This window comes from Lynx rufus, unplaced genomic scaffold, assembly GCF_022079265.1.
Source record: "Lynx rufus isolate CCGP_SWC_20201006 ecotype Redwood Valley unplaced genomic scaffold, mLynRuf1.p SCAF_1, whole genome shotgun sequence".
Classification (NCBI taxonomy): Eukaryota; Metazoa; Chordata; class Mammalia; order Carnivora; family Felidae; genus Lynx; species Lynx rufus.
In genome coordinates, this window is record NW_025814823.1 from 143,296,302 (window position 1) to 143,316,339 (window position 20,038).

General features: G+C 38.2%; 1 protein-coding gene across 1 annotated transcript in view; it reads left to right on the forward strand.

Moving 5' to 3' along the window:
* The window catches only part of JMY (junction mediating and regulatory protein, p53 cofactor), a 106,952-nt gene that overhangs the window by 73,820 nt on the left and 13,094 nt on the right, over positions 1-20,038 (forward strand). Inside the window, exons 5-8 of the mRNA XM_047088439.1 lie at positions 9,315-9,480; positions 10,199-10,386; positions 13,342-13,428; positions 19,088-19,183. Of these exons, the coding sequence (XP_046944395.1) occupies positions 9,315-9,480; positions 10,199-10,386; positions 13,342-13,428; positions 19,088-19,183 (537 nt within the window). The remainder of the gene's footprint in view (positions 1-9,314; positions 9,481-10,198; positions 10,387-13,341; positions 13,429-19,087; positions 19,184-20,038) is intronic.

The window sequence follows — 20,038 nt, forward strand, 5'->3', positions numbered from 1 at the left end:
GATACCCTGTGTCTTTTGATTGAAGCATGTAGTCCATTTACATTTGGAGTGACTATTGATAGATACGAATTCAGAGTCTTTGTGTTATGTGTAAAGCTCTTGTTTCTGTTCCTTTCTAGTCTTTGTTGCCCCTCTCCCCCAACACACCCACAGTCCCCTATTAATATTTCTTTCAGGGTTGGCTTAGTGTGGTCAACAACTGCTTTAGTTTTTGTTTGGGAAACCATGCATGCTTAATTTAGTTTTTTGATAGAATGATCTTTATATGGTTGATACCACATTTTGTGCATTCATCAGTTGATAAACATTTGGGCTCTTTCTGCTTTTGGAGCTATTATGAACCATGCTGCTGTGAACCCTGTCATGTATAGGGTTTTCATTTATCTTGGTATGTCCCTAGGAGAAAACTGTTTAACTTTTTAAGGAACTGTCAGACTGTTTTCCTAAGCAGCTGTTCCCAACAGCAGTGTACAACAGTTAGAATTTCTACACATCTTGTTCTACACAATCATTAACACTTAAAATGTGTCTTTTTTATTATGGCATCTTGGTCGAGTGTGAAGTGGTATTTCATTGTGTTTTTATTTAAAAAAAAATTTTTTTTTTTTTTAACATTTATTTATTTTTGAGACAGAGAGAGACAGAGCATGAACGGGGGAGGGTCAGAGAGAGAGGGAGACACAGAATCTGAAACAGGCTCCAGGCTCTGAGCAGTCAGCACAGAGCCCGACGCGGGGCTCGAACCCACAGACAGTGAGATCGTGACCTGAGCCGAAGTCGGACGCTTAACCGACTGAGCCACCCAGGCGCCCCTCATTGTGTTTTTAGATGCATTTCCCTCATGGTATTTATATTGAGTATCTCTTCATTTGCTTATTCCCTACTTATTTATCTTCTTTGGAGAAACATCTGTTCATACCTTTTACATTTTAAAATTGTGGTTTTCTTTATTACTAAGTTGAAAGACTTCTTTATATATTCTACATACAAGTTTTTTATAAGATACATAATTTGAAAATATTTGCTCCCATTCTATGGATTGACTGTATTGGTTGTTAGAACACTGGCTATATGTAGCAGTAGTATATTTTAATCTCTAAGGAAAAACAAAATGTCTCCGCTTTTATTAGTACAGCTGTATGAAATTTTTTTGGCTTAGTTGGTCCCTGTTGACATTTTAAAAGTGCATATGCTTATCTACTCTTGTTAAAAAGTAGTGAGATAGCTTATAATGTATAATGACCATGATCTAGAAAGAAATCTTTTTGTTAATGACTTTAAATTGTGATTTTTTTCCCCTTATATTTTATTTGCTACTAGTGTTAAAGGCAAAATTGTAACTTGTCTTGTCCTGGAACTTTTTCACCCCGTATTCAGAATCTCTTCGCAAGGATTTCAGTCCTACTCATGTTCTCCTGAAGCATTTCTGTTGCAATCTCCTTTTCCTAGTAAGCTTTCTCATTTATGTCACAAGCTGTCTGAAATACTAAGTTCCAGAACTTTTAAAACGTAAAATCCTAGGTTTTGGTTTTTGGTGTGTGTGTGTGTGTGTGTGTGTGTGTGTGTGTGTGTGTGTGTGTGTGTGTGTGTTTTAATCCTAGCATTTTATTGCCTGGGAAGTTGAGTACCATTCTTTGTCTTTATCACATGTGCTAGCTTTGTTGTTCTAACCAGGCTGACAGTGAATTATAGAGTGCCTAAAAGAACTGCTTAGGGTAAGATTTCTGACTGTTTGCTATTGTAAGAACATTGTTCTTACTGGAGTTGGTCTAGGGTTGTAGAGGAAGGGCTGGGCTACAATGGGCCCCAGGAGTCTAGGATGATTACCTGTGGGGTCATTTTCCCTGGGGCCACCCCCTTACCTTAATGGTCTCCTTCTTAATGTTCTGGATTGTGTTTAAATTCTTCAAAGGGTTTGGTAAACATACCAGTCATTCTTGCCAGGTTTATGCTTGAGTGTATATAATGTACATATTGTGTTTTTTATGTATATCTATGATGTACTACACCAGTTTTATTAGCATTAATTTAAGGTGACCACATTACTCATGAGAAGCAGAGCAAATATGAATTAAGTCCATCCCAAACAGATGATTTTCCATTGAACACTTGATAATACAGTACTGCTCTGTTATTTAAATTATGGGGAGACTTTTGTTCTTTAAAAAAAAATACATTATATTGTGTCTGGTTTTTTTTGTTTTTGTTTTTAAAGAGAAAACTTCTTCCTGATGTGACAACATAAAATACTTTAAAAATTAAAATCAGAGGAGTGCCTGGGTGGCTCAGTCGGTTAAGTGTACGACTTTGGCTCAGGTCATGATCTCACAGTTCATGAGTTTGAGCCCTGCGTTGGTTCGAGCCCCGCATCGGGCTTTGTGCTGACAGCTCAGAGCCTGGAGCCTGTTTCAGATTCCGTGTCTCCCTCTCTCTCTGCCCCTCCCCCACTCACGCTCTCCCTCTGTCTCAAAAATAAACATTAAGAAAATTTTTTTTAGTTAAAATCAGAAAGTTAAAAAAAATCAAATTAAAAAATATTTAGTAATAATCGATATGAGTGTAGTGCTAAACTTGTAAATTCTTAAGTACCAAATTATACCTCCATAAGCAAAACTATATTTGACATTTAAATTCTTTAACTCCTTTAAATATGCTTTAGGAGTACATACCATTTCTTTCAATCTGTCTCCTTTATAAATGTTTCTGGATCTTGATTGTAGTCATTCTTACCCTTTTGAGGTCCAGACTCCTGCACTATTAAGAATTTGAAAGCTGGCACGGTGTGTGTGTGTTGGGGGGGGTGGGTAGGGGTGGGGCGAGCATGCCCGGGTGGCTCAGTTGGTTGAGCATCTCACTGTTGACCTCGGCTCGGGTCATGATCACAGGGTAATGGGATCGAGCCCCTTGTTGGGCTCTGCTCTGAGCATGGAGCCAGCTTGCAATTCTCTCTCTGTGTCCCTTTTCCCCACCCTCCCACTTGCATATGTCTGTGCTCTCTTGCTCGCTCGCTCTCTATAAAAAAGAATTTGAAACCTAGGAATTCTCTACTGAGAGAAATATGCATATACTCACAGTTCTGCAGACAAATTTAACAGGTTTGCAAATCATCTGTACCTGAACCTTTGATCCCAGATTGCCACTGGTGTTCAAATTTTCCCATCAAAAACTCCTGAAAACATTGATGTCTCTTTGGCTCAATACCTTTGAAAGAACCCAGGGTGAGTTTAATTAGTCACAGCCACAGAACAAAATGAAAATACATAAAATGACAAAGGGTTAGGAATAGTATATGTGTAAAAAGTATTAGTAAAATAAGGATTATTAATGAAATAAGGGGATTCTGTTTGTAGTTATTAATTGAAATAGGAGATGCCAAGATTGAGATGCTAGGATGAAACATCAGAAAATACAATCACATCTCATTTAGCATGTTCTCTGCTTAACAGAGAATTAACCAGAAAACTTTTTGGATGACAGTCCTTCCTTGTTGAACGTTCTAAGAAAGATACCAATGTGCTTTCTTTTCTCGGCAGAGAATGCCAACCATTCACCATACATTTTTTAGAAACTTTGATTCCTTGAGTTCCTCTCTATGAACATATATCTACTGCTAGAATATTGAGCTAAATACATACCAATCCTGAGGCTACATCCTCACTATCCATAATTTTGTTATTCTTCTAAAATCATACAGCTAAAGTGTTTTTAAGGTTATATTCCCCCATGTCATTTCTCTTTAAATCATTAAGCATTTATGGAGCATTTACAGTATACCCTAGGGGACCTAAGCTTAGGGTCTAGACAGTGCTATTCAGTAGAACTTCCTACAACAATGGATGTGTTTTATATTTGCACTTTTCGGTAGTGTACCTACTACTCAGATATCTATTGAGCTCTTGAAAAGTGATTTATGTGACAGAGGAACAGAATTTTAATTTAATTTCTATTTAAATAGCCACATGTAACTTTAGGCTACCATATTTGGACAGAATAATGTAGATCCTGATTCTGCAAACTTATTACTTACATAACCTTGGGTAAATTACTTAACCTCTCTATAAAATAAGATCAATAGATACCTTTTAGGAAAGTGACGATTTCATTGGTTAATGTATATAAAGTATTTAGCATAATGCCTGGCACATAGAGTAAGAACTCCATAAATCTTAGACACGATTACTCTAATCTGTGTTACATATTATGCAAGTATCAAGGAAGGGAATAGAAAGATGGGAAAAATACAATTCCCATGCTTCAGACAGTTGTATTTCAAATGGACCTTGCCAAGAAGTTTCAACAGCAGGGAGCTTTGGTGTGATGGACACAGTCTGAACCAGAGGTAGGGCAGCTAGGGTGCTAGTCCGGGTAGTGACTCTCTTTTTTTGTTTTTAATTTATTAACAAACATGTAGATAGTCTGTTCTGTATCTATACATTAGAAATTTCAAAGTCTTTAAGTAGAAAAACCTAGGTAATACTGTAAAAGTTTTTATATTACTTATGAAATTCTCTTTTAGTCATCTTAATATATTTTGATATTGATTACAAAAAAATAAATAGAAAAGTTTAAAAATGTTTCTGGCCCTATCTTTAGTGTTTTATGTATATTATCTCTTAAATCTAAAACATAACCCTTTACACTACAAGCCTATAAGCCATTGTCTCAAATCTCTGAGGCCAGATATGTTTTATTAGAGTTCTAAGTTTTCCAAATTTTAGACAGATTAGGACATATAACTTCAGACAAGTGTTGTTATTCCATTAATGAAACATACTTTCATTAAATGGAATAAATAGGGATTCACATCATTTCTGGATAGCTTCCTACAAATGGATTACGAGATTAGGTTTTGACATCAAAGAAATTATGGCTGTTTTTAGTTTTCAAAGAGTTCTGAAATGTGGAATTCTACATAATTCCTTGTGTTTATATGTATTCTCCATATTTGTGAAGCTGTTATTGGTAGAACCTCATATACTCAGGTTTGTTTGTACCAATCCTCATGTACTTTCCATCCTTGCCACATAGTAAAAGGGCTAGTCTTGACTGACAGCTTGCTGAGCTTGCCTTTAATGTTATGTCTCTTGTGCGGTACGTGGTTTTCATGATGACTGAACCCTCATTTCATTTATTGCTAACTGCTATACTTTCCATAACTCAGACAGCCAGCAGGTGCCCAGTGAGAATTTATTGAATGCATGACTCCACCCACAGATACTCTGAAAGTTCTAATTTTTGTAGCTCCTCACATGTCATAGAGTTTTTCGAGCGTAGTAGAGTGAAAGGCAAGATATGGGCATCATTAGTTGGTATAAATTGCTTCATGTCTTGTTTCATGGTATAGTATAGTCAAAATAGGAAACAAGAACACCACTGTTATTGTGCATAGTGGGAATGATTATCAGTGGGGTTAGTAATGAACGATGTCCTTATGTGGATGTTGGATGTTGATTGGTACTTCATTTCCTTGCTAGATTTACTGTAAAAACATTTTTCTTTTTTTTCTCTTCCATATTTATTAGAATGGTGCTCCCTACTTATGTCTAGTGGAAAGGCCATGCTTATAGGAATTGGGAGGATTGGGTCAGGCACAATGTTGCTGGTATTACCTGCATTACACTGGGAAGGCAGTTTGTTTTGGGGGTCTTGATATCCTGATACCAGAAGTTTGTTCAGAAGGTAAAAGTTGAGCTGAATAAAATTTCAAGATAGCAAAGTGTGAAAACTTGGCAATTTGATTGTCTCCTTTGAGCACTTACCTTACTTTCTAGGCTTCTTTATTGCCCAGGGAAGCAGTGACCCTAGGCGTAACAAAGGTGCCCAGCTATGGCACCTACCTTCTCTGCATTGTTCCATTGTCCAGAATTAGTGTTGCTTGTACTCTTGATTCCCATTCCCTTAGTTCTGTGCCTGTCCCCTGAATTAGATACCAGGAGAAAAATCAGTTTGGAAATTAAGATATTTTAGGGAAGGGATTTGGAGCAGCATACACTTCATATAACTCTGCATGTCTTTCACTGCTTCCATGTCAAAGTTTAAATAAACCTTAGAGCACAATTTTACCCTCCCAAATTTCCCTTGTCTCTTATCTCTCTCTCCTTAGTTTATCCCATAAAAAATCCTCTCTACTGCAGTCCCTACAACCCTTTTACTTGTCATGATGCCCACCCCTGCTTTATTGTTTGTTCTTTCAGAGGTTGGGATTCAATAGATCCTCTGCCTGCACTTCTGCGTCTGAGGTTTTTTCATTTTTGTACCTTGCGATAGCAGATCTACCTCTTGACTTCCTTGCTTTGAATGGAACTCAGTAAACCAGAAAGTTGGCGATGAGGTCACTTCTTGTAAGAATACACCCCTTCCTTTCTCAGTTTGATATTTGATATTGGCTGACAGTGTAAAAGTATGCCAACAAGGGGCTTTCAGCTTTCTTTTCCTTAAGCAAAGTATTGGACAAGAGTCAAACTTATAGAGTATAGGGGAAGCCCTAGCACAGTGATATGAACACGGCAGACAAATGGTTGCTTTCAGCTGGAGAGAACTAGAGATAGTGAAGGTGGAACTAATAGTTCCAGACCTTGATCTGAACAGTGTCACTGTTCATGAAGGTTTTAGACTGATACACACTAAGGTTTTATCTTAACTGATTATAATTTTCCAGAGAATAAAGCCTTTAACATTATGTATTTTATTTATTTTTTAAAGCTTAATCTTCTCACTAGTTTTTTTTTTTTTTTTAATTTATTTATTTTTCAGACTGAGTGTGTGAGCAGAGGAAGGACAGAGAGAGAAGAAGAGACAGAATCCCAAGCAGGCTCCGCGCTGTCAGTGCATAGCCTGATGTGTGGGACTTGATCTCACAAACCGTGAGATCATGAGCTGAGTCAAAACCCAAGAGTTGGATGCTTAACCAACTGAGCCACCCAGGCACCCCAACATTATGTATTTCACATGTTTGTATGCTGTGCTCACAGAAAGTATGGGTGCTAATAACAGAGGAATATGCATTCTGGAGCTGTGGTCTCCAGAGCTAGATAAGAAGCCCAAGGTTGTATGCAAAGGGATGTTTGTAATTTATAGTGAGACTGAAAGTCTCAGAGAAGAAATGACACGTTCATATTTTATGACTTAGGACCAAAACACCAGGATTTCATTTTGTCAGTATTCTCCTCCATGAGACACTGTAATGGAATCTTGTGGTTTGTTCCATATTTACTGTTTGTCACTCATAAAATATTTCCTAATGCAGCACGATCATTGGCCTACAATTCATTAAATATTCATTGTAAAAATTTTATAACATTTATGAAAGAGCACTGTACTTAATTAACCTGATTACTAAATGTATACCGTTAAGTGTATACCATTGCACATTTAGATTACAGGCTAAGTGTTGCTTTGCAGTTTACAAGGAACTTGAGGGGCATCTGGGTAGCTTAGTTGGTTAAGCATCCAACTCTTGATTTCAACTCTGGTCATGATCTCACAGTTCGTAGGATCGGTTTGTGGGATTGAGCCCTGTGCCAGGCTGTGCACTGACAACACGGAGCCTGCTTGGGATTCCTTCCCTCCCTCCCTTCCTTCCTCCCTCCCTCCCTCCCTCCCTCTCCATCCCTCTCCCTCTCTCCCTCCCTCCCTCTCTCTCTCTCTCTCCCTCCCTCTCTCTCTTTCTCTCTCTCAAAATAAATGAACCTTAAAAAAAATAAAGGACCTTGAAATTATATGCTAAAAAATATTCTAGTCTTCAGGTAAGACTGTGTTGGATATCTAGAATTTAAAGGAAAGGCTGGACTCTTGTTTAGTCTTTTTTTTTTTTTTTTTTTAAGTTTATTATTTTGAGAGAGAGAGAGCGGGGGAGGGTCAGAGAGGGAACAGGGGCTCCACACTGACAGCAGAGAGCCCGACACAGGGCTTGAACTCATGAACCATGAGATCATGACCTGAGTCAAAGGCAGACACTTGACTGAGCCACCCAGGTGCCCCAGGCTGGACTCTTGTTTAAACATACTCTCTTTATGTGCTAACATGATTCACCAACCTCATCAGACAGAAGGGATCATTTTGCAGCCATAAGAATTCACTGTCTTTGCTGCCAAGCCTGTCCCGAGGGTACCAGCCAAGTATCTCCTTGGTATTCTGGGAGCCCCAGGTGACCCCTCAGAGGAGCTCACAAACATTTCCCTCCTTTTCCTCTGTTTCTCCTCCACCCCCTTTGGTAGTCATCCCCTGGGATGCCACTTGAGGCCAGGGCCTCCTCACCAGTGTTGCTTGTTCTTCCAGGGCACACTGATACCTATGACCGTGTCCTGCAGTTTCTAAGCATGAACATTTAATATGCTAAAGTGGTAGTACTATATTCTTAGATGTTTTGAGAGGAATGCTTTACTCTCTCACATGCCTGTCCTTCAATGACTCCTGAAAAGCCATCCTGTCAGCTCCTCCTTAGAGCCATCTTTCTTCACAGATCCAAGTAGGAATCCATGGAAATAGTGGGGTTGGGGACTAGTATCTGAAGCATACTTTGTTCATAGTAATTTCCTTCGGTTGCTTGGCAAAATCTCTTCTCCCTCTCCTTTCTGGACCAAAAACTAATCAACCGACCAACCAAGCAAACTTCATACGAGAACACCCACCACTTCATGAGACCTGTCTAGAAACCGTTCAGTCTCACCTTAGGTTGGATGTAGGATCCTAACTGCATTTATGTAAAGATACTAATAGTTATCATTGTTAGTAGATTGCAGGGGTTTTCCTGCAGTCATTTCTGTCCTGCTATTCACCTTGCTCCCCCAGTGACCAGCTCCTAGAAGCTAATGAGGCTGTGACCATGGAGCAAAACACAGCTCACAGCTCTGGATGTGTAGGGTGACCAGACTTCTACCCCCTGGTTATAACTATCTGAGTATGGATGAATCTTATTTACATATCTTACTCATTCATACATAATCTCATTCATATATGGAAGGAATAACTGCATAGGTTAGTACATCCACTTTTGAGAGGAAAGAACACTATTAATATTTATGTCAGAATAATTAGAATAATATAGTATCCTAAATATGACCTGTGATATGAGTAAACTTAAAAACGTTATTTTTACCATGTATGTTTAGTTATTTCCAAAACTATATGTTTGGATTATTGCTGTTTTTCTGTCTTTTAAAAAAAATCTTTACTTCTTGTTTATAAGGCTCTTTCTTGGAACAGTTGCTTCGTGGATTTATGCTGTATGATTAGTTTTAATTTCTAATCCTAACCTGATTTGTTTTCCTTGTCCCAACCAATTAGAAATGTTCTTATTTTTATTTTCAATGCAGATGCAGAGTTTGCAGGGTGGTACAGAGGCCATAGCCCGCCTGGACCAGTTAGAAGCTGATTATTATGACCTACAACTTCAGTTGTATGAAGTACAGTTTGAAATCCTGAAGTGTGAAGAGTTACTATTGACCGCACAACTGGAAAGCATCAAAAGACTTATATCAGGTATGGTGTGCATTCAACCACATAAATCCAAGAAAAAAATTAATACATAGGGGAAATACACATAGTCGTCAGCTGGTTCTTCTGTTGAGACTAAGAATGTCTTAACATAAAGCCTTTTATTTTTTAATTTTATTTTTTAATTTTTTTAATGTTTATTTTTGGGAGAGGGAGAAGAGGGAGGGGCCGGGGGGGGGGGGCAGAGAGAGCGGGAGACACAGAATCCGAATCAGGCTCCAGGCTGTGAGCTGTCTGCACAGAGCCTGATGCAGGGCTGGAACTCAAGAGCTGTGCGATCATGACCTGAGCTGAAGTCAGACACTGAACCAACTGAGCCATCCAGGCGCTCCAACGTAAAACCTTTTAAAGGAGCTCTGAAACTCAAGTTATTTAGTAGACTCAGCAATTTGCTGAGGTATGCTATTACCTTTGTAAAATACTCACTTTGTAAGGTTGTTTCAGCCAGAAAAATTTTGAATTTGAGGGATGATGGTACTTAACATTTATCGAGCATTTAACTGTGCCACACACTGCTGAGCATTTTGTATACACACTCACCCTAGAAGGTATATTTCCTAACAATTGCTATTTTACAAAGAAGCTCAAGAGGTAACGGCTTTGCCTGAGGTTACAGAGTTAATAAGTAGCTTAGAACTCTGTTCTTTCTGGCTCCATGAGCTCCTGCTCTTAACCACTACCCCTTGTTGCTGTTTTGTTACAGAAAAGAGAGATGAGGTGGTATATTACGACACTTACGAAAGCATGGAGGCCATGCTGGAGAAGGAAGAGATGGCAGTGTCTGTGCACTTACAGAGAGAAGAGCTACAGAAACTTCAGCAGAAAGCACGCCAGCTGGAAGCAAGGCGTGGACGAGTTTCAGCCAAGAAAGCCTACCTCAGAAATAAAAAGGTATAATAGCTTAGGTTATTTATCAAATATATAGCCTTAGTTTTAAGACTTTTTGTTAGTCATTACTTAATCCTTGACCCATATCTAATAATTGTAACCTGATTTGTCACTAGCAGTTACATGTTTTAAAACTAAGTGAGAGTTACCTCTTCTCAATACTCAAGCCATTATGTTAACATTATAGAGTTTTCTGAGAACTGCCTTGTTAAACACATTAGAACAGCCAGTGATGATGTGCTATTTACCCCTGACACCCCGTAAGTGACTCTGGTAAAGGACAGGGTTGCAGGATGCCATGTAATGCAGTTCTCTGCTCCTGATTATTTAAGGAGGCCAGTCCTGTTGTATAATTATGTCTTGATTCTGATCTCAACCTTTAAGGAAATCTATATATAAAAAAATTAATCCATATTCTTTAGTCTTCACTCTTATTAATCTAAATCTGAGGTAGGGAAGTTCACTCCTGGAGAATCTGCCCGTTTAGACCAGCAGCCTCAGACCTCCTGCAACCCATCACATCACACAGAGTCAGGGGCTCTAAATGGTCTTGCCCTCCGCCCTACCTACCCCCAGCCCTCACCCAACACCTGAGGTGGGAGAACTACAGGGGGTAAAAGGAGTGATAAAAGATGGCTGAGAAGAGAGGAAACTAGAAACACTAAGTCCTAAAAAGAAAGATAATAAGAAGATCCACCTCTATGATACAAAAAATGAAAGTATGCCTTTCTGTGTAACATCGTCCTATATTCCTTGTCTACATGTCAACATGTTCACTGTCACAGGGTGTTTGGTCTATCCAGCATCCTTGGTAGGATTTCATACCCAGGGGAGTACTTGTGACTTTAAGTCATGCCCTGCCTTTCCTCTTGAAAAAATGATGGTCTCTGGCTATGCCATGACGACTTGAAGTCTGTACTTTGTGATTAGATTTTTCTTTTTCTTTTTTTTTTTTTAAAGAGAGAGAGAGTGAGCAGGGGAGTTGCAGAGGGAGAGAGAGAATCTTAAGAAGGCTCCATGCCCAGTGCAGAGCCAGACTCGGGGCTCAGTCTCAAAACTGTGAGATCATGACCTGAGCCAAATCAAGAGTTGGATGTTTAACTGACTGAGCCACCCAGGTGCCACTGTGAATACACTTGTAAAGATGAATATTCTTTATGCATTTTTATTTTCTTTAATGATATCGATGGTCAAATGAGATAATATTCTTTTGCCTAAAGTTGAGAAAGCTCCACAAAAAACATTCTCATACTTGATGTGGTGACAAACCCAGAGCTGAGAGGAAGCTGTCCATTTGAGAGTCTCTCTTACTTTGACTATTCATATGTTTCACTGCAACAATGTTAGTTTTAGTCTTATAGGGTGCTACTTCAGATCTTGCTGGAGTTACTAGATACTGTATATGTAATATACCATCTTTCTAAAGTCTGAAAATAAGGGATTATAGACCTATATCCTCATTTTATAATCAAGGGAATCAAGGCGACTGGTAGTTAAACAGATCACCCAAGGAAAAACAGCTAATATGGGGCAAAGGTAGAATTCTATCTTAGGTCTGAGTGACATAGAAGCCTGAGTCATTGTATCACTATATCCTGTTACTTATATACAATACTACTTTTGTTATCCCCTGGAGATTGCCCCAAACAGGTTAATTTCTTCATTCATACTGGTTAGGCCTTAGAGTCAACCCAATGTGGGTGAAAAATATGATACAAATGCTTTAAACTCTGGTTCACCAGCTTAAAAGATCATTTATCATATCACTTTCTCTGGTTAAAAGTTTGTATAGTTTTGAGAGTGTTGTAAACTAATGGCCACCTTTTTACCTGGAATACTTCTCCAGGAAGACCCAGGGAAAATGAAGACTTAGCATGGTGCTACTATGAAGTTTCCAGATAATAGTGCATTATTTTGTAAAGAGGCACATAGTTCCTAGTTTATTATCATGTTTTTATTTATTTTGAGAGAGAGAGAGAGTGCTAACAGGGGAAGAATGGAGAGAGAAGGAGAGAGAATCCAAATATGTGAGGCTCAATCTCAAGAACCGTGAGAGATCATGTCCTGAGCCGAAATCAGGAGTCGGACGCTTAACTGACTGAACCACCAGGCTCCCCTCTTTCTTTTTTTCAAATCTTCATTTACTTTGAGAGAGAGCATGTGCAGGGGAGGCGTTGAGAGGGAGAGAGAATCCCAAGCAGGCTCTATTCCGTCAGCACAGAGCCTGATGCAGGGCTTGATCCCACCTACCATGAGATCATGACCTAAGCCAAAATGATGATTCAGATGCTTAACTGACTGAGCCGCCCAGGTGCCTCTGGACAGTCTCTTTTCCTTCTGAATTCTCTAACCATAAGATACAGATTTCATGTTATTATTTAAAGCCCTCCAGGCAACGTCATGTTTTTTAACCCATCAAAGTTTAAGAACACAGACTTTAAGCCAAAAGTTGTAAATCCTTTTTTTTTTTGCCCAGCATAGTTTAAAGACTACAATAAGGGGCCTCGCTGGCTCGGTGGGTAGAGCGTGTGACTCTTGATATTGGGGTTGTGAGTTTGAGCCCCACATTGGGTGTAGAGATTACCTAAAAAAGATAAAGACTACAATAAGACTTAGAATCTTTTGGCCACAAACTTCAGAACTAAAAGAGACCTGTGAGATTATCTAAGGACACCCTCTTCGACTCTGCCTTGTCCCATCCCTCCCCATCAAAGAGAGCGAGAAATGAATTCTAGGGAAGTTGATATATATAATTTTTTTTTTTTTTTTTAAGATCTTGATGATTTGGCTCATGCTGCTTCAGTACTCCAGTTGAGCAATCAGAGGTGGCTTATTGTTTGGTGTTTTCCTGTAGGGACATGTTAAGATTAAAATTAAACCCAATAAAATAGGCCCTGGTGTGGTGTTTTGAGTCTTTCAGGTTTCAGTTATATTAAAACACATTTTATGTATTTACAGGAAATTTGTATTGCAAAACACAATGAAAAGTTCCAACAACGCCTTCGGAGTGAAGATGAATACAGAGCCCATCACACAGTACAACTAGTAAGTTTGGACTCGGAGAATTAGAACAAAACTGGTTTTTTACCTGTCTCAAAGTGGATAAAATTTATAGAGAATAAGAAAATGTAAACAACTAGATATTAGCATTAATTCCATATATATGTATGTTTGCAGTTCAATACGTATGCATATACACACACATTAAGAGCAGTTTGAGACATACTGAGCAGAAGATAATAGTTCCCATATACCTCCACACACTCACAGCTTCCCCTACCAAGCAAAGAGTAGTACATTTGTTACAGTCAGTGGACCAACACTGATACATCATTATCACCTAACGTCCATAGTTTACATTAGAGTTCATTCTTGGTGCTATTGTTGTTTTTGACCAATGTATAACGATATGAATCCACCATCATAATATCATACAAAATGTTTTTTACTGCCCTCAAAATGTCCTGTGTTCCATCTATTCATCTCCCTTTCTCTTCAAACCCCTGGCAACCGCTGATCTTTTTTACTGTTTCCACAGTTTTGCCTTCTCCAGAATGTTTAATTGGAATCCTACAATATGTAGCCTTTTTAGATTTGTTTACCTTAGTACTGTGCTTTTAAGATTTCTCCATGCATTTTCATAGCTTGATAGCTCATTTCTTCTTAGCACCGAATAGTAACCCATTGTCTGGATAACCACACTTTATTTTTAAAATTTGTCTTATGTAGGCTCCACACTCAGTGTGGAGCTTGAACTCAAAACCTCGAGATGAAGAGGCGCAGGCTGTATTAACTGAACCAACCAGATGCCCCGGTACCATAGTTTATCGATTGACCTACTGAGACATGTTGGTTGTTCCCAAGGTTTGGCAGTGATGAATAAAGTTGCTGTAAACATTGATACAGGTGTTTGTGTGCACATAAGTTTTCATCTCTTGGGTAAATCCTGAGGAGCAGTATTTGCTGGATCATAATGTAAGAGTTTATTTAATTTTGTGGGAAACTGCCGACTGTCTTGCAGAGTGGCTGTACTGTTTTGCATTGCCACCAGCAGTGGACGAGAGGGTTCCTGTTGCTCCACATCCCTACCAGCATTTGGTGTTGTCAGTGTTTTGTACTTTAGCCCTTAATAGGCATGTGGTACGTGATGGTTATTTTAGTTTGCAATTTCCTAGTGGCATGTGATAATGAGTATCTTTTCATAATGCTTTTTTTGTCATCCATCTGCTTTGCTGAGGTTATGTCCAGATCTTTTGCTCAATTTTTAATTAGGTTGTTTTCTTATTACTGAGTTTTAAGAATTCTTTGTGTATTCTGGACTTTGCAAGTATTTTTTCCCCTATTTCTGGCTTGTGTTTCCATTCCCTTAAAAACCTATCTTGCAGAATAGAACTTTTTAATTTTAATGTTAATGAAGTCCAACTTGTCAGTTATTTCTTTCATGAGTTGTACTTTTGGTGCTGTATCTAAAAACTCCTCACCAAAACCAAGGTCATCTATATTTTCTCCTGGGTTATGTTGCTGGAGCTTTATAGTTCTGCATTTTACATTCAGGTCTGTGATCTGTTTTGAGTTGATGTACATGAAGAGTGTAAGGTCTGTGGCTAATTTTTTTTTTTTTTTTTTTTTTTGGTGGATGTCTAGTAGTTCCAACACCATTTGTTTAAAAAGCTGTTACTTCTCTTCATTGGATTGCCTTTGCTCCTTTGTTAAAGATCAGTTGATTGAATGTGTTTGGATCTCTTGTGCTGTGTTCTCTCATCTAAGTCTTTTGCCTCTCCAAAGAAACCTTACAATCAGCTTGTCAGTCTCCACAAAATAAGCGACTGAGATGTTGATTAGGATTATGTGAGGTCTGTAGGTCAAGTTTGGGAATAATTGACACCTTAACAATATTGAGTCTTCCTATGTGTAAACAAGGCATAGCTCCCCATTTATTGTATTTTACTAGATTTATACCTAAACTATTAGATTTATGCCTAAGTCTTTTTTTTTATGGTAATATAAATAGTTTTTAATATCAAACTCTAGTAGATGTTCCTTGCTAGTATATTAGAAAGCAGCTGACTTTTGTATGGTGGGGGGCGGGGGGGGGGGTAGGAATCCCAAGCAGGCTCTGAACGACGGCGTAGAGCCCGATGTGGGTCTTGAACTCACGAACCATCAGATCATGACCTGAACCAAAGTTGGATGCTCAACCGACTGAGCCACCAAAGCGCCCCAGGGTATTTCTATTTTTAGTTTTTTGAGGAATCTCCATATTATTTTCCATAGTGGCTGTACCATTTTACATTCCCACTAACAGTGTATGAGGGTTCCTTTTATCCACATCCTTGCCACCACTTGTTACTTCTTTTTGATTCTAGCCATTCTGACAGGTGTGAGGTGATATGTCATTTTGGTACTCATTTGTATTTCCTTGATGATTAGTGATAATTACTGACATTGAGCATGTTTTCGTGTGTCGGCCGTTTGCATGTCCTCTGCCCATTTTTAAAGCAGATTATTATTTTCCTTGCTATTCTTTATATAGTTTGGACATTAACTCCTTATTGGACATATCATTTGCAAATATATTCTTCGATTCAATAGGATGCCTCTTTGTTCTGTTGATGGTTTTGCCAGAACTTTTTATATTGGTGTAGCCCCAGTAGTTGATTTTTGCTTTTGTTTCCTTTGCCTTAGGAGACCTATCTAGAAAATGTTGCTAAGACCAATGTTTAAGAGATTACTGCTTGTGCTTTCTTCTAGGCACTATCCTCCTTTTCACCACCTCCTCCTCCAGTAGGGTCAGTTTCTTCCTTGGTGCTTGACAGCTAACCCTCTCTGCTTAACATGCCTGCCACTTACCTCACCACCACTTACTCATTCCTGCTTCTCTCCTAGGGCTTAATATAGGGCCTGGCTGACACGTAATTGGTAAGCATTTCATGGAAGAATGGTATTTCCTTATCTTAAGCAGTTTTTCCCCTACCATTTTACTCTCTTGGGTGGTATATTTTTAAATATTTATTTTGAGAGAGAGAGTGTAAGTAGGGGAGGGGCTGAGAGAGAGGGAGAGAGAATCCCAAGGAGGTTTGCACTGTTAACACAGAGCCCGGGTACAGGGCTTGATCCCACGAACCATGAGTTCATGGCCTGAGCCAAAATCAAGAGTTGTACACTTAACTGACGGAGGGACCCAGGTGCCCCTCTCTTAGATGGTATTTTACATGCTGTCTTTTTTACTCTGTGAATTGATAAAAGTTTTCTTGCTTTTTAGTTAATATTTTGTAATACTGTCCTGTTATCTAAGCAAGGTGAATTTTTTTCTGAGTAATTATCTTGCTGTGTGTATGTGTATATATATGTGTGTGTGTGTATGTGTATATACATACATACATTTATATATATATATATATATATATATATATATATATATAAACATTCTAAATTTCTTGACTCTTTAAAAATCCTTCTATTATGAGTAGTTTTAATTACTGGCTTGCAAAAGTGCTTCTCTACCATTCCTATACGTTTTTAAAAAGAAACCTCATTGTGTTTATAAAGAGATATGCATCATCATTATAAAAGATTAAAGCAATACAGGAAAATGTGAAAAAAAATCAATACCAAAATAGATTATCACAACTTTTCTATTCCTGACTTTATTTTGATTTTTCTTGGCATTAGTTAACATTCATGAAGGTACTACTTCCGGAACGTTTCATGGTCCTCATACTGTGTTTTGGCATATTTTGGGAATGCTTGTCCATTTCCTTTCTAAGTCAGAAACAGTTTGTCTAGGTCACAGTGCCATATTTTCTCTCTGTCAAACTTCTGGAGACATTGAATGTTGTTGCTGTCGAGAGGCGTGAGGTCTCCCTTCCCTCAACCCGTCTTCTGCCTGAATATTCAGTCTTTGTTTATTGTGAAAGTCCAGTGACTTTACCAGGTGATGAGTGTGCAACAGAGTTTTCTGAAACAGGATGTTCACTTTGTGCCTGAAGATTCAAGTCACCCTGTAGATTCCAATGTGGTCATCCACGACAAATGAAGCAGTAACTCTGACTAGAGGAGCTGGTGGGGAAGAAGAGAGGTAGTAATGTAAGGGAATAATGGAAGATTGAATTTGAACAGGATGAGTGGAAGAGAGACAAGTTAATGACACACTGGAGACCACTGTCCTGTGCACACAACATTAACTGGTCTTGTAGGAGGTATCTCCAAGTTTTTAAAACAAAGTAGGAATGAAAGCCATAACCTATCTGCATAGCTCGATAGCCTTTTAATATTCTGCAAAATGAGATGTAATTAGATATCTTTTCATTGTTTGAACAGTATAGAGAATTTTTTTTATTCCAGTATAGTTAATATACACCGTTCTATTTGTTTCCCGTGTACAGTATAGTGATTCACCAATTCTTTACGTTACTCACTGCTCGTCGTGATAAATGAAATGTACTCCTAATCCCCTTCACCTATTTCATCCGCCCCCCCCCCCCGACCTGCTCTGATAACCATCTGTTTGTTCTCTGTAGTTAAGAGTCTGTTTCTTGATTTGTGTTTTTTCCTTTGCTCATTTTTTAAATTTCTTCAACTCCACAGATGAGTGAAATCATATGATACTTGTCTTTTTCTGATTTTTTTTCACTTTGTATTATACTCCGTAGCTTCATCCATGTCGCTGCAAATGGCAAATTTTCATTATTTTTGTGGCTGAGTAACATTCCATTCCATGTATATATACCACACCTTCTTTATCCATTAATGGACACTTGGGCTGCTTCCATAATGTGGCCATTGTATATAATGGTGCAATAAATATAGGGATGTGTATCTCTTTTTGAGTTAGTGTTTTTGTATTCTTTGGTTAAATACCCAGCAGTGGAATTACTTACTAGACAATACAGTAGTTCTATTTTTATTAATTTTTTTTTTTTTTTTAGAAAGAGAAAATGCACAAGTGGTGTAGAGGAGCAGAGGGAGGGACACAGAATCTTAAGCAGGCTCCACTCTCAGTGTGGAACTCAATGCAGGGCTTGATCCCACGACTCTGGGATCATGATCTGAACTGAAACTGAGTCGGGTGGCTTCCTGGACTGAGCCACTCAGGAGTCTCTGCTTTTAATTTTTTGAGGTGCCTCCATACTGTTTTCCACAGTTGCTGCACTGGTTAGCATTAACATGGGAAAAAATTTTAAATTTCTGTGCTGATAACTCCCAACTTTAAGGGGTGATATTGAGCCAAATGATTCATGTAAAATGCAAGAAATACTTTTTCTAGCTGCTGGTTATGTTGGTTGAACTAAGGTGCAGTGTCTAAATTACTGGCCAGGTGGTTGCTGATTTTGTTTTTAAGGTCAACTATTTAATTTAGCAGAATATAGCAGCTACAGGTATTTTACACTTAAGCTGTTGAAGCCACAACCCTACAGGAACATTTTTTAGTTCAGAGAAAATTTGACTTTATTTCAGCGCAAACATCTTTAATTGTGGGTAAATGCAAAAATGAAACAGTATTGTTTTTGTCAGCGTATCATTCTGGATTTTAAAATCATGATTTCTATTTAAAACTGGTAGTTTCATGCCATAAACACTGTTTAATGAATCATTCATTGGAGTTATCCATTTTACTTAACTGGGAGAGCTCTCTTTTTTTCCCTATTAATAATAAAAATGAATGGGACACATCATAATGGAATTATTATTAATTTTTTATCAGAAGAGAGAAAAATTACATGATGAAGAAGAAAGAAAAAGTGCCTGGGTTAGCCAAGAGAGACAAAGAACTTTGGACAGACTTCGAACTTTTAAACAGGTAATAAAAGTATGGCCCATCTGTTGTTTTTCATTGCTTTTCAAGCAGAGCTGCATACACACTCGTGTTACAAGATTATGATAAAAACTTGGTTTTCCCTTTTATTATTTAGAAAATAAAATTTTAAATTAATGTTTGATTACAGGGCTGCCCTTCTTCCAGTTGTATCTGGAATTAATATTCTTGTGCCGTTGGCCTTCCACTTTAGTAGTGTAAGAGGAGTGGTCAGGGCCTCTGGCAAACCTGAATTCTTCTTGAGTTTTATAAAATTAATAGGCTCACAAGTGACTGTCCATTTTAGGCATGAACTTGTCACCAGAACACATTCAGTAACCTTACGGTGATAATCTGTGGGAGGGACCAGTGGCAGAATTAGAGAATGGATCAGCTTACGTCAGAAATGGTTTGGCAGTTGTCATAAGTGCTCAGGAATCTACTTCCATTGTCTGTGCCGAGGGATCACCTTATAGGTGCAGGAAGCTTTTGATGAAATCCTCTTAGTATTATAGTGAAGAGAGTATATGGTGGTTGTGGACCACCCTGTGTTGAGTAAATGTTGTTCACCAAATCCATTAATGCTAGGTTTTATTATAATAAAAGAATGAGAGTTATGTATGTCAGTACTTGAAAAATTTTATTCCCTCTCCTTCCATCATAAAATGTACATACTGTTTTGAGAGTTTTTTTAAATGCCAAGAAACTTTTTAAAAAGATTAATGTTTTAATCTGTAAGCATTTGAAAATACATGTAAGAAACTAAGAAACTAATAGTTCCATAGCTTAGTATATACCAATGGCATGTATTAAAACCATTTTTTTAATGTTTAATGTTGAGTGAGAGTGCAGATGGGGGAG